Genomic DNA, 13,393 nt, shown 5'->3' with positions numbered 1-13,393 from the left:
TGATGATCTAAGGCTACTCGCAGCATCCGCCCTCTCGAAGAAAATCTGTTACATCGCATAATAAATAACGTAGAAACATAATAGAATAGAATAGAATAGTAGGTCGACTCATAGTCCTTTGCTGGCTTATATTCCAGCACTAAACTTTCGCAGAAGATCTTCTGTTCTTATTGTTTATGAAAGGAAAATGGTCATCTGTTATCTAGTTCATCTGGTAGGTACATGCATGTCAAAAAATGAGAAATAGTTTCGTTTTTCCCAGAAAAGTCATCTGGTAGGTACATACATGTCAAAAAATGAGAAATAGTTTCGTTTTTCCCAGAAAAGTGCTAGTCAGCACTTTTACTAGCATTTTACTATTTATCCTTTTGTGACTCGGATAGGTAGATACCTGTGCGTAAACGAATATCTGCTTTTTCGGTACACTGCACCCGACGAACATCTGCACGCGGAAATAAGGAGACGGCGGGAGGAAGAGAAACGAGCGAATCTCTCGGGGAGGAAAAAGATACGCGCAGACGTATTTATCGCGCGCGGATCCTGCGAGTGCATTGTAAGGTCCGCCGACCGAGCGTGCAGATAAAGACGCGCATTGCGCACGTAACAGTATAAATAACTTGCGCAAGCGTTAATGAATGCTTATCTTCCCCTCGAAAAAGTCGCGGAATAGATACACCGCAGCTACGCCAGACGCTGTGGTTTATTATCTTCGTCTTCGCGCGCGCGTAACTCGCGAGGCGGCGAAAAAATGCGCTGATATATCCTAGCGAGGAGCGTAAAGAGAACGGATGGAGAATAACGCGCCACTTACCGCGCACAACTATCTCGGTGATGTAAGAGAATCATCCTCGCACACTTAGAAAATATCAAATTGATTGAATATTATATGGATGCTAATTTAAATAATTTTCTGTGTGAATGAATATTCCTCTTGCGTCCTTTAAACTTAGGGAAATTGCTTATGATGATGACGCGATCCACGCACTCGCATCTCGAATAACGCAAAGAGGATACGTAACACAACAAATTGATTTCGCTGCTGTCAGATAACGAAAACAGCTGACAGCGCTTATTGCCCTCAAGGGGTAGGAGAGCGCACTGTCACTTCTTTTTTCCCCTCGCATAACGTTATTTGCCGTTTCCGCGGAGGTTCGCGCAACCGGGAACCACAGGGCGGAGATAAATCGATAAGCAACGCAGAGCGCGAGGGAGCATGAGAGCGGTCGAGTTGCTTTACGCTCGCGTATAAATTACGCGCGTGCAAATTGTGTCTGACGCTGCCAAGCGTCGTTGTGGAAACGGATGAAGACGCCCGCGCCTCACGGCTGAAACATGGACGGCGAGATCGCGTTATTTTTTCGTCGCTATTTTGGGAACTGACCTCAACGTGAAGCGTATTGATGATCGAAGTAACTCCAACTTTACCTCCGGATTTACACGACGAGATAAGGGAATCCAAGCTGCCTATCGCTTGTAAACTGGTGCAGTTTGCTGGAAAACGTAATGATGAACAGATTTCCATTGGTTCGTAACGAAGATTTATTGCGAGTTGTGTCGTGATTAAGATCACGTCCCATTAAAATTAATTGGCCGATGCTGCAACTGCGCTTAGGAACGAGGGGGTAGACAGCGGGGCCTATTTACCGGTGCGGAGCGCCTATAAATTCGCTTTTAATTGCCGACGATCTCGTAAACCGCAGGGCTAATTTATACCACACCGATTCGCATAATCGCGTGATTAATGACTGGACTCAAGTTTTCGTATGTTTGCTTGTTTGCAGGGAGCGTCGCGAGGCGGAAGCGCGCGAGCTGGAGAAGCGGGAGCGTGAGCGGGAAGCCAAGATGGAACGGGAGCGGATCGAGAAGCAAAGGGCTGCTGAGCAAGCGGTCCATAAGCACTTCGAGGAGTCCTTCAGGCTGGCGAAGGTTAGTCAGGCTTTACTGCTCATTACATCCCCTTTGACCTTCCACGGAGGCATCCCTTGCACCAAGCTTACTCTATTCGCCCAGTTTATTCCTCTAGCCCTTTTTTCCGGTTGGAGAAAAAAGGTTCAAAGGGTAGGTTCGATAATCGCTTAAAAAAAGATCCAGTCATTTACTAGTCTAGACTGGACCTCTTATCGTTGCATTCATTGTGTATGTACATACGTTACACAAAAGGAGGTAGCTGTCAGTTGTAACAAAAGTGAAAGTCATGATTTTTTATGCGTTTATTTTATGAGGCTATCCGTCAAATCTGTCTGGACGGATCTTAACAACCCTTGTCGCGACTATCGAGCCGCTGTGACAAGATCGCAAATAAACGTGTGAACTTGAGGTCATACTTAGATAATGCCGGATAAGATACCGGTTTTTATTTTTAATGTAGCGTAATTGATTGATCCGGCATGTATCTGATTATCGCTCTCGCTCGGAGAAATAGATAATTATAAATTTTTCAAATATCTTGCTCGCATACTGACGATTACGCACTTGAAGGTCGCTCGGAAAAAAAGTAGGTCGTTGCATTTCTTGACAAAGTAGCAACATTACGCTTTACGTTGCATCGTGAATGTTAACTTGTAGGAATTATCATGTATCAAATTTTAATAGTGCTAAAGACGTGCGCAACTCTCTTATCTATCATTAAACTTCTTATTTTGAAGACATTAAAATATAATCTATGTTTCAATTATTCGATGCATTAATTTTATATTTGTTACTGGTTAAGAGCATAGTTTGAAATGATTCACTGGCAAACACATGATTCTGCTTGATTCATGGGATAATGACACTTCTATTTTCCTGCGGTTGATCGCAAAAGCGTCAGAAGGTGTCCAAATCATCAGATTTTCATCCACAATTATCGCATCTATCGCCTATCATGTTTATTTCCCGAGACTGGGGAATTTTTCCCTCAACAGCGGTGTCTAACGAGTTAATAACAAGGAAACTCGGAAATTGCCTTTCTCATTGGGGGAGTCCTGCTCCTTGTGTCCTTGCATTGAGATCGTTTCGCCTTACCTAAAGAATTAGAGAGCAGAAAAGTAGGAAAAAGAAAGCACTTTAAAGAAAAAATACAGTTAAGTTAGGAAAAAAACGGGTTTCTTCCAAAATATTTGTAAAGAACTACGATCATCGTGATCTTTAAACTGTTATCTTCAGAAAACAAGGAGAGTGTATTAATTCAGCAAAGTAACCGAAAAATTCCTCTGTGGTTACTTAAGCTTTACCTAAGCTTCCCCTTTTAACAAAGAAAGTAAATAGAAACTGTTCCCAGGACTAGGACAGATGTAGAAAAACTTTCGAATTCTTTCGAAAAAAGGTTTCAGCCGAGCAAATGCACCAGTACACCTGTCTTGTGCGAACGTTTGTAGTGTCAAAATTGCTTTGAAAATTGTAAGTGGTCTATATACATATATATTATGCGTACCTGGATTTATGTACGCATAATATCAGTACATGTAGCCTTCATAAATACGATCTTCCTTCTCTTTTTTTGATTGTTGCATCAGTGCCAAATTTGATTGTTGTGTGTTTGTCACGATTATCAATTGTTGTGACAATTATTATATTTTAAGAGAAATGCGGTAGATTTTATTTGATTGGTTTTTCCTGCCATCTATGGTTCCTTGTTACATGGTTACCCGAAGAGGTGTACATGTGCTATCACAACTTATCTTTTAAAATACTTTCAAAAGACTCTTGAACGAGCTGATATTTTTGAAAAAGATATTTATCTTGCGTTATTTCATGCATACGGATAAGATTAGGAGATATTGATCGATAAAAGTGAATACATCTTATTTTTGATTGAAAATGATTGAAAAGGAAAAAAGAGAAGATGTTTACAGTTTACTGAAAAAAGCAAAGATTGAAAAGGAATATTTAGTGTAGAAGGTTCGTTTAAGAAAAACTATCCTCGTCGACAAATAATCTTCTACAGAAAGATGGTGCTGATTGACTGGACTTCACTTAAAAATATTTCTTTCATTACTTAGTGGGCTGGAGATAAGAAACGCCCTCTATATCAAATCGAAGAGGCAAATATTTCCAAGATTAATAACATATCACTTACGAAGGGATCCGATTGCGTAATACGAACTCACGTTAATCTCTTCTCTATTCCAAAAATGCTATGGAACTTACTATGGCATTTCATCCAATCAGAATGCTCAGTTAGCCTTCTTTGTCACTTTTCGTCGTTCTCTACTCGAAACCTACACATCGAATCCAGTTGCTTACATTCGTTTCCGTCTATCAGTCGTGTTCGACAGTAGGATTGTTAAATTTGTTAACTCATATATTTATAATTCTGGAAGCTCACTACGCCACTCTTGCGCTATTTGTATCACACTGATAATCGCGATAATTTGTTATCACGAACGAGCATTCGTTTGCTCACGTGTACACGATAGAGCGTACGATTATTCTAGAAATCTTCGTGCACATGTCGAGAACGTGAGATGTTCATCTGTTCTTTATTCTTCATCTATATATTATCCTTACGAGATGCGTTAATTAGCGCTTTTACTCTTCGGAGTTACAAGATGAATATAAGGAAACCTAGTGAATAAACTAACGCTATATGGCTATGCCAAATGATTTCAATAAAGAATTCAGTGAATTCAATGAAGAAACACGTGCGAAGATATTGTCCTATATCCAACGACAGGTAACAAAATTATTGTTAACAATTATATTCAAAATGGCTCTTGGCTCGGTACCAATACTTTCGGTATCAAGATCCACGTCCTCATCGTGTGGTAATCTTCATCGTGGTCTCGTCAGAATGACCACGTTGCAACGTACCGTTCCATAGGAACAAAAGTTTGTATAATAAAAGCTACTTTTATTTATTAATAGCAATAAGATAACATAATATTTTAATCGAAGTATTGCTATCAATAACTTTTTGTCATCTTTCTAATAGTTTGATCCCGCGCCGATAAAATAACTCATTTTTTGAGGCAATCCAGTCGTGACTTCATGATTCTTAACCTTAATTTTTAATTCTATTTAACCTTAATAAGGCAAGGAGGCCCCAATAGGAAAAGTAGCAAAGAGGGTGTTATAATAACCATAAGCAGCTGGTTGTTGGCACATTAGATTTAAAATTAAAAGAATCTAAAAACATCTTAACCTTAAATTTTAACTTCACTCGATGCCAGGAGCTTTGAACGTGTTCGTCTCAGTGTCGCTGCACTCGCAAATGCGTGGATTGCTCTTTCGCAGTGTCGAAATGCATGAATCATGTATGATATTTCAAATATTTCCAAGATTCGCATTTCAGCCGATTTGTTCGTGAGCCAGAACATCGAAGAGAGCTTTAATACACTTTTGTTCGTCTATCGCGTATATCTACCTCTGACTATATTTAAAGGATTAAGTCCGTAACGTGACAGAGGTTGCATTTCGTGCATTAAACATCTGAAACAGACCAAGTCCTCGCGTAGGCACGTACGGGATAACAAGTGTTACGATAATGCAAATGAAAGATTAATGCATTCTGCATTAATGCAGTCTGCATTCTTGGGAAGCCATGTTCGGCCACTCACGATTTTCATTATTGTGATTAGGGAATTTATTGGCGAGATAGAGTGATACATGTTAATTGTTAATTAAAAATTTACTACATAATTATAACGATGTGTATTATCAGGTAATAAATCTTACGATAAATTAGTTATCGCACAACAAAGGAATCGGTGATCCGAATAAGTGAAAAAAGGTCGCCATCTTCAAACGGTATTTAAACTATGCATTCAATTCGTCCATCTCATCATTGGCTATTCTGAAACTTTCCCTCTATTCTATTGATCGAATGATTCCATTCATTCTTCGTCTTCTCTATTCTTTATTCTCAGCATGGGCGCAAAAACGCATGCACTTTCCTGGTGTAAACCCTTCTCTATGGAACGCCGATTTACATCATCAGCAAGAACAATCGTGAACAAAGAAAATTCCAAAAAAACATTTTTCTTTTGAAAATAAATTGCAGAAAATGTAGAGAACAGCATAAAAGATGGCCAGTTTTCCTCAGTGTTATTCTAAGCTGCTTTAAGCGGTAAGAAATATGAGTTTACTGCAAAGACTCTAAAGAATTTGAGATGGTGGGAAAAGGTTGTTTGAGAGCAAAGTAATTTTATTATTTTTTAAACATACAATTTTAAATATATATGCCAGATTTAGTAATGGAAGATAACGATAGATGTAATTATAAAAATCGAGAAGTATCGGATCGTTCTCGCGAATTTATTTACAGTACAGACCTATTATGATCGGTAACGGTTCGGCGACGATGACTGACATTTGTCACACTCATGATCGCTTCTTAAAAATACAACATATACAGGGTGTCCCGGGTTTTAACCGACAAACTGCGGGAGCATATTCTACTAGTGGAAATAAGAAAAAATTCTTATATCGAGTTTGCTTAGAAATGCTTTATTACAAAATTATAAACCAATATTGAAAAAAAATATGAGATAAGTAACAACGGATTTTTTCACAAAAATAAAAATTATGTACGCAATGATTTAGTGACGCATTTCAAAATGTTGTCCTTGCACATCGATACAAGCTAGACATCGACGTAGTACAGAATTTGTTACAGTACGACATTCCTGAAAATTTTGTTGCATCTCAGTAACTGAATTAGTAATTCGTTGCTTTAAATCTATCTGGTACTCTCCTGTTAGGAAATCTACGTTGATACTCTCGTACGACAGCTCGTGCATTTCCGTCACAGAATTCGTACACGAAATGAATATCAGTGTATTCCTCATTTGAAAACACTTTTGGCATTCTGATAGTAATTGCTAGTTGACACGACGATTGAAATCTAACAGCTACTGTTGTGAAAGTAACAATCATACTGAATCGTTTCAACATAGTGAACATGAATACACGTGAATACACGTAACATAAACATCTTCGACCTTCCAAATTCTACACTATGTTCCGTTGTTACTTATCTCATATTTCTTTTCAATATTGGTTTATAACTTTGTAATAAAGCATTTCTAAGCAAACTCGATATAAGAATTTTTTCTTATTTCCACTAGTAGAATATGCTCCCGCAGTTTGTCGGTTAAAACCCGGGACACCCTGTATATTCAGAAAGGCATATACATATAGATAACACACATAGACAGACGTTTGTCTCTAACGCCGAAAAAATTTGCAAAAATCGCGTTACCGTGTATAATTATAAATGATCAAAGTTTCTACGTGTTCAAAGTTTACGTCTACTTTCGCTACATTCTAAGATATTTTGTTACCCACGCGAAGTCATTGATGCACTCTGTGACAGAAAGAAGGAAAATCGAAGTGCTTTAAACTTGCACACAGCATTGGGTGCCGTTATGCAACGCGGTGCATCCGCGTCTTCCTCCGCGATACGCCGAAGCTGCACGCGGAGTTTCGTCACGTTCTCTCGCCTCGCCGTTAGCAGCGAGTTCACTCGCCGTGAACTCGCGCTCGTCGTTACCCACGCCTTCTAATCTCGTGCGGAGTTAATTACCGCGTCGTCCACGTACACGCGTAGCACACATGACGCGTGTATGCTGAAACACGCCGTTCTTGCACTCGCCGCATATGGGTGCACGTGTGCATCCATCTTTCTCTCTTTTCCTCCCTCCCACACGCGCGTGTGTGCGCATTCACCCGTTCACGTATGGCACGCACGCACACGTGCGCGCGGCCGGCCGACCAGTCCTACCGGCGGTACAGTTATCCGTAATATACGCGAAAGCAAGTCGCTCGCTCTCTCGTGTGTAAGCGGGTCACACACGCCAGCTGTATGTGCGCGGTATGTTGGTAGAGCATGTACCATACGTGCAGCAGCTTATACATGCATGTAGGCACATGTCTCCTGCACGTTCTCTTACTCACTTGCTCACCCGCGCACGCGAGAGAGAAAGATGGGAGGAGGCAAAGCGCACAAACACGATAGCGATGGCGTAACACGCGGCCGACGGCACGCACACACACACACACACACACTTCCCATGGAGGCCGAGGCCCGTAATTGACGGCTTTGGGCGGATTAGTACGAGTTACCGTCATTCCGCACACACACACAGGACGCACAACGCACACGGGAGCTCTAATCTCGTTTGATCACGTGTCAGAATAGAGCGCAGGGTGCTCGCCGCTTTCGCCCCGCGCGGGGTCGCACGTAAATTGGGCGACCCGTTAGATATATCCGTTCCTCGGCGCGTTTCCCCGGTCGGCGACACCGTCGCGCGGTGCAACGCGATCGCAAGGTCGGAGCATCGCGGCTCGAGTACAGCCGATCGGAGCTGCAGCTTCGACCGGCGTTGCACATGAATACATCGATCGACGTTAATGACTGGGCACGCAATGACAGTTCCTGTCGGAGGACAGAAGCGTCCGTCGCGCGATGCAGTAAGAGCTCCGCGCGAAAGGAATGACGGAGGAAACAAAAAACCGAGGTGACGGTACTTGTTCTGCTCTATAATAAATACGTTACGCATATCAAATGGACAAAGTATGTAATAATACGTAACGAGAGTGCAAATTATACGATGCGAACTAGAGAGATTTGCAAATTAATAATGATTATGAATTATGTATGCGAAGAAAATGATTGTAAGCATTACGGCGGCGCGCTTGGCAGCCGAGAATAAAAACAAAGACAGATGAAGATAAAGAATTTTACTTTTTAATGAAACAAAAAAAGAGAAAAAAGGAACAGAAGAATATATAGAAAAAGAAGGAGAAAATACACGTAGGAAGAAGACAAGAAAAAGAAAATGAAGCCTGGATAATTATCTTATCGTTTACACGTCATTACAATTTTTAATAATGATCTCGTGTCGATTTTATTTCAATGTACACGTGTAGTGTGGGTTGTTGCGCGTTATTTATTGAGCTTCCGGGCAATCCCGAGGAGATGAAGGCAAAATAATCAGAATTGACATTGTCTAGACTGAGGAGTGAAGGGTCCTCTTAAGGTTGTCTGAACAAGAGGTAGCTGAAACCTCGATTACGCTATTGCTATCGCGCGTTTCAGCGTTGCGCAAGGAGTTCTCGATTCTTTTTCTCCCTCCCTCTCTTTCTCTTCCTTTCTTTCTCTTTCTGTTCGGGTGAGTCAAGGTTTTCGGGCCGGTTCGCAAAGTGCTGCCATGCCGGCTGGGAATTAATGACACAGGCGGTTTCGGTGAACGGATCCGCGTGTACAGCCGGCGCTTTATAATTACGGCGTTGCCTCGCGGATCTCGGAACAGGTTTCCCGGCTCGGAAAGGAACGGGAGAGGAGTCGTTTGGCAGCGAGAGAGATCGATACTTCAATCTGCACGCTCGTATTAATGTGCATACACTCATGCCCGGCCGTTATAATCTCGCGTATCCTTCTCGTGGATCTACGCGGCCGTTCTTTATGCGATACAATCGATACGAAGTGCACATACACGTCTGACCGACGTAATTTCGTGCATCTTTTCGCGGAAGTATATAAATCTCCTTTATGTAATACAACACGTGGAGATGCACGGCCGTACACGCAAACACACGAACAGTTTGATTTATTCATTACAAGAATGTGAAAGGAATAGAAGTCACGGGCCTTCGCGATGATACGTACTGTGCTGGAAAATTCAAAGTCTCAGTTATTACCATTGTGCAGATAATCGTTCGGTATTTATTAATTTCTCGCGTAGGCTGTTAGCGATTGCAGTGGTCGTCGTCGCGATTATCGCGCAATATGCGCATTCAGATCGAGAGGTCAAATACGCAAGATGTGAATTTTCTTTCCCGGCGCGTATCTGCGCAATTGTACGCAAAAACTTGCATGATAATCGTTCCGTGCCATTGTGCCGGACTGAATAGATTACGCACAATAGAAATTCAAAGATCCCGTTAGGCATCCGGCATTGAATAGGTAGCGCCGTTGTATCTATCTATATTTAAAGAGATACAAAAGAGAAATGTGTGCACGATGCCTCGTGCATTATTGATACTGGTTTATCGTTTGTTTATCAGTCACCTGGAATCCAATATTTTTGTGACTTTTGTGTCTCTCTGAACAAAGACTTGAGGGAACGATATGTGTAAAATATTATCGATCCCGATTGCTGCTGACCCAGATAAACAGAATGTTTCGTAAGATGACCCGCGCTCAAACTTGATTTCCTGTCTTCTCAATGCGAAGTCGAGTCCGTGAGAGATTAGAAATTGCGATAACGGCAATGAACATGTCATCGCAAAAATGCTAAAAGATATCGGCACGTTATTTCTCTCAATTAATCTTAGTTGAAAATTTTATTTTTATCAGCGTTTCAGTCTTAAATCATCAAAGCATATCCTAGTTTTAAATTAAAAAGGAAAAAAGATATTATTGTATATATAACTCGGAACGTCGGTTGGAGATAAAGTTTTTGCTGAACAAAGTGGTCTTCAGATTTATCGCGGGATACATTCTGAACTTTGACGCAAAGCTTACGAAGCACACTATACGTGCCGGCGAGACGATAGCGGAGTTCGCGAAGACGATATAACACTGGAAGTGTGTGTAATCAGCATTCCTCGTGCTGCGTATCAAGCACATAGGAAGCCTTTGGGCTTCCTCGACAGTGTCGTCAGCGAATTTAGCCTCTTACAATCTGCTTGACGCAGCGTCTTTTTAACTTTAACGCGAAGAAAAATGTATGTCGTGCACATCGAAAAAGATTGGTAAGCACACATATATGTAACCGTTTCTCGAAGCGGATTAGAAACCCCTTCTCATTATTCGATCTCTACTAAAGATGAAAATTATTATTATTATTCGTGTATATATGTGATAATATATATTTTTAATAATCTATATTTTATTAATAACCTCTGGGAGGAATGTGGAGAAATCTTTATTTTTTGAGATAAGAATTCCGAGAATACTCGCGGCGACAAAATATTTGTCGCCGATACGAGACAAGGGAGGTCACTTCTTGAGGCTTCGTATTTTCTTAACAAGCTTCGCGCCGTTAAGCGTATAATTACACTCGAATGATCTCACGATGGTACTCGAATCGTAACTTCATCTTCGAGCGTGCTCGTAGATCGAGGGCAAGTATACAGGTGAAAGGCGTGTACGGTCGTTTATTCTTTATCGCCCCGACACCAAGTGTCTGCATAGCCATAAAAAGCGTCAAACGGCTCCGGTTCTTCGCGGCGTTATCGAGAGTTATCTTACCATTATCTGTTTGCCCGCGGCGTAATGTTCTCGCGCCTACAAGATGATAAGATAGTGCGCGTCGCTCGTCTATGCGTTGCACGCAACGCGCGTCAAGATTTCCACAGTTTCGATTTCGTCAATGTCATGTCAAGTAGGAGTCACCAGATATGACAACTGGGCCAATCCAGATCAGTTAAGAGTTTATGAGTATTGGGTCGATGCCGACCAACGAGCCATTGGGTCGACACTGACTAATGAGCTAGCGATTGGGTCATTGGCTGGGTCTTTACTGGGCCTCAAATGACCAATGACCTATATCAACAGCCAATGGGGATGACCTAAAAGAAATTGAGATACCTGGACATAGCAGGTATAAGGTTCGACCGTTCTTTGGCGCTCAATCATTGGTCGGTCTTTGGCGGCCAATTGGCCAAGCCTGTGAGCCTGAGTATTGTGCGAAACAGACCTTGGCGTTGCATGTTCAGAGAACAAAACTAGCATATTTTCTTTCTAGCTTTCAATTCTAGTTAGTAGCGTCGATGCATTTTGCATCCGATTTAATCAAGATTAAAATGTGATCTGCTATTAACGATGTTGTTTTAGAGAAAACTGGTAAAACACGTAGCTCGTCTTTATCGATTCTCGTTGCTCAGTAATTTATATCTCAATAATCGTCATTTGTCGCTAATATTAGTAACTAGATCGCATATGTCGCATATAGATACACGATCAGATTTGTCGTATCTTTTGATAATATGACACTTATACTCGTGATTGAATTCGTCGAAAAATATGTAGAACGATTCCTATGTGGCACGAGTCAATCATGCAAACATAGAGATAATCCATATTCATAGATAACTACTGGTATTGAAAACATGAAAGTATTCCGCGAATCGTTGATAAGGTTTCGAAAACACCAGCTTGCTGACAAGCAACATAATATATTGCGAGCAACATAATACATATATGTGATATCATAGTTTCGGTATTCACTTTTGTTCAGTCTTTCTGACGCGACAATCACGAAAACTATATGCTGATGCGTGTCCTTTTGTTATCGCTGAAAACGTGTACGCAGTTCTCGCATTGGACGTATGGACATGTCACGTCCATGGAGTGGAAACTCGATCCTCGAAATTATACCGGTCTCAATTTCTGCCGAGTATTCACGAAAGTCGAGTTTCGCATCGGATTTTGTAGTGATCCCGATTGGCATGCGGCCTGTTACAGGAAATAACGTTGTTGTCTCTGTATGCGTCTGCGCGGAAATAGTGAAGGCATTCGGAATAATTTACGATAGCGCTGCATGCTGTGGTAGAAGCTCGTGTGGCGCAAAAACCGTTCAAGGAAAGCGAGATCTCGGTCTCGCCGTAATATGCTTACATGGTTGCGCATTATTTATGCATTATTCATCGTTATTCGTGCACGCGCACATACTTATCTGCACGAGCCGCCCCGCGCGCACGTTACGATATCGATCGGATATTTTTACCGCGTGCAGTGGCATTACGAATTAGTATAAATTAATGTGAATTATACCGTGCGAGATGAAACTCGTTCGTTTCCGCTTTTTCTCTACCTGTTGCGAAATGCAGTGTTATGCGAGCCGCTGGCAAATGACTCAATAACGTTTTCATATAATGCAAGCATCTGCGAGCGTCATTCCGCCGATCGCACATCCGTTATCGTCGATGTTTACCTAAGGCAGAACAAAAGCAACTGCAAATTACGCGTAACCACTCGTATTCTCACGATAGGGGCATGCATGTTTATGTATGTTGACCTGTCAACCGATGTCGTAAATCAATGATAATGTTTCGCCGATGTTACAATCCATGCGAAAAGAAGCAAATGTTTATTTATTTACTGATTAGCGGCGAAAGTTGACGAGTAATCAAGGAAGTGATCCGATCTAATCTAAATAAATTCGTAGAATTCTCCCGGAGCTCCACGTGCAGACTTTGCGCCGAGCCGATAAAACTTGCTGTTCCTCAGAAGTTTGGCCGAGATTACGACTGTAATGCAGAATCTTTGGAAGCTATTAATTCTAAACTTTGCACAATCGAGAAGATTAAATCCGAAATTATACTGGAAATTACAACGTTAACGAGAAATGTTGTAAGGACAGAATTTCTGCACGACACAATTTGGAGAGAAATGTAATAAATAAACATTTTATTTATGAAACTCACATGTACAAGTAATTTCGATGTTATATCAAAAGTTACGGGT

General features: G+C 41.3%; 1 protein-coding gene across 3 annotated transcripts in view; it reads left to right on the top strand.

Moving 5' to 3' along the window:
• LOC105280996 (microtubule-associated protein futsch) overlaps nt 1–13,393 on the top strand; it is a 282,442-nt gene that overhangs the window by 249,469 nt on the left and 19,580 nt on the right. For all 3 annotated transcript variants that reach the window (XM_020032260.2, XM_026969570.1, XM_026969569.1), the window contains one exon: nt 1,782–1,926. In XM_020032260.2, coding sequence (XP_019887819.2) covers nt 1,782–1,926 — 145 coding nt within the window. The remainder of the gene's footprint in view (nt 1–1,781; nt 1,927–13,393) is intronic.

The sequence above is a fragment of the Ooceraea biroi genome, chromosome 5 (genome assembly GCF_003672135.1).
Source record: "Ooceraea biroi isolate clonal line C1 chromosome 5, Obir_v5.4, whole genome shotgun sequence".
Classification (NCBI taxonomy): Eukaryota; Metazoa; Arthropoda; class Insecta; order Hymenoptera; family Formicidae; genus Ooceraea; species Ooceraea biroi.
Note: the sequence above shows the minus strand (reverse complement) of the source record. Positions and strands in the feature narration are given on the sequence as shown.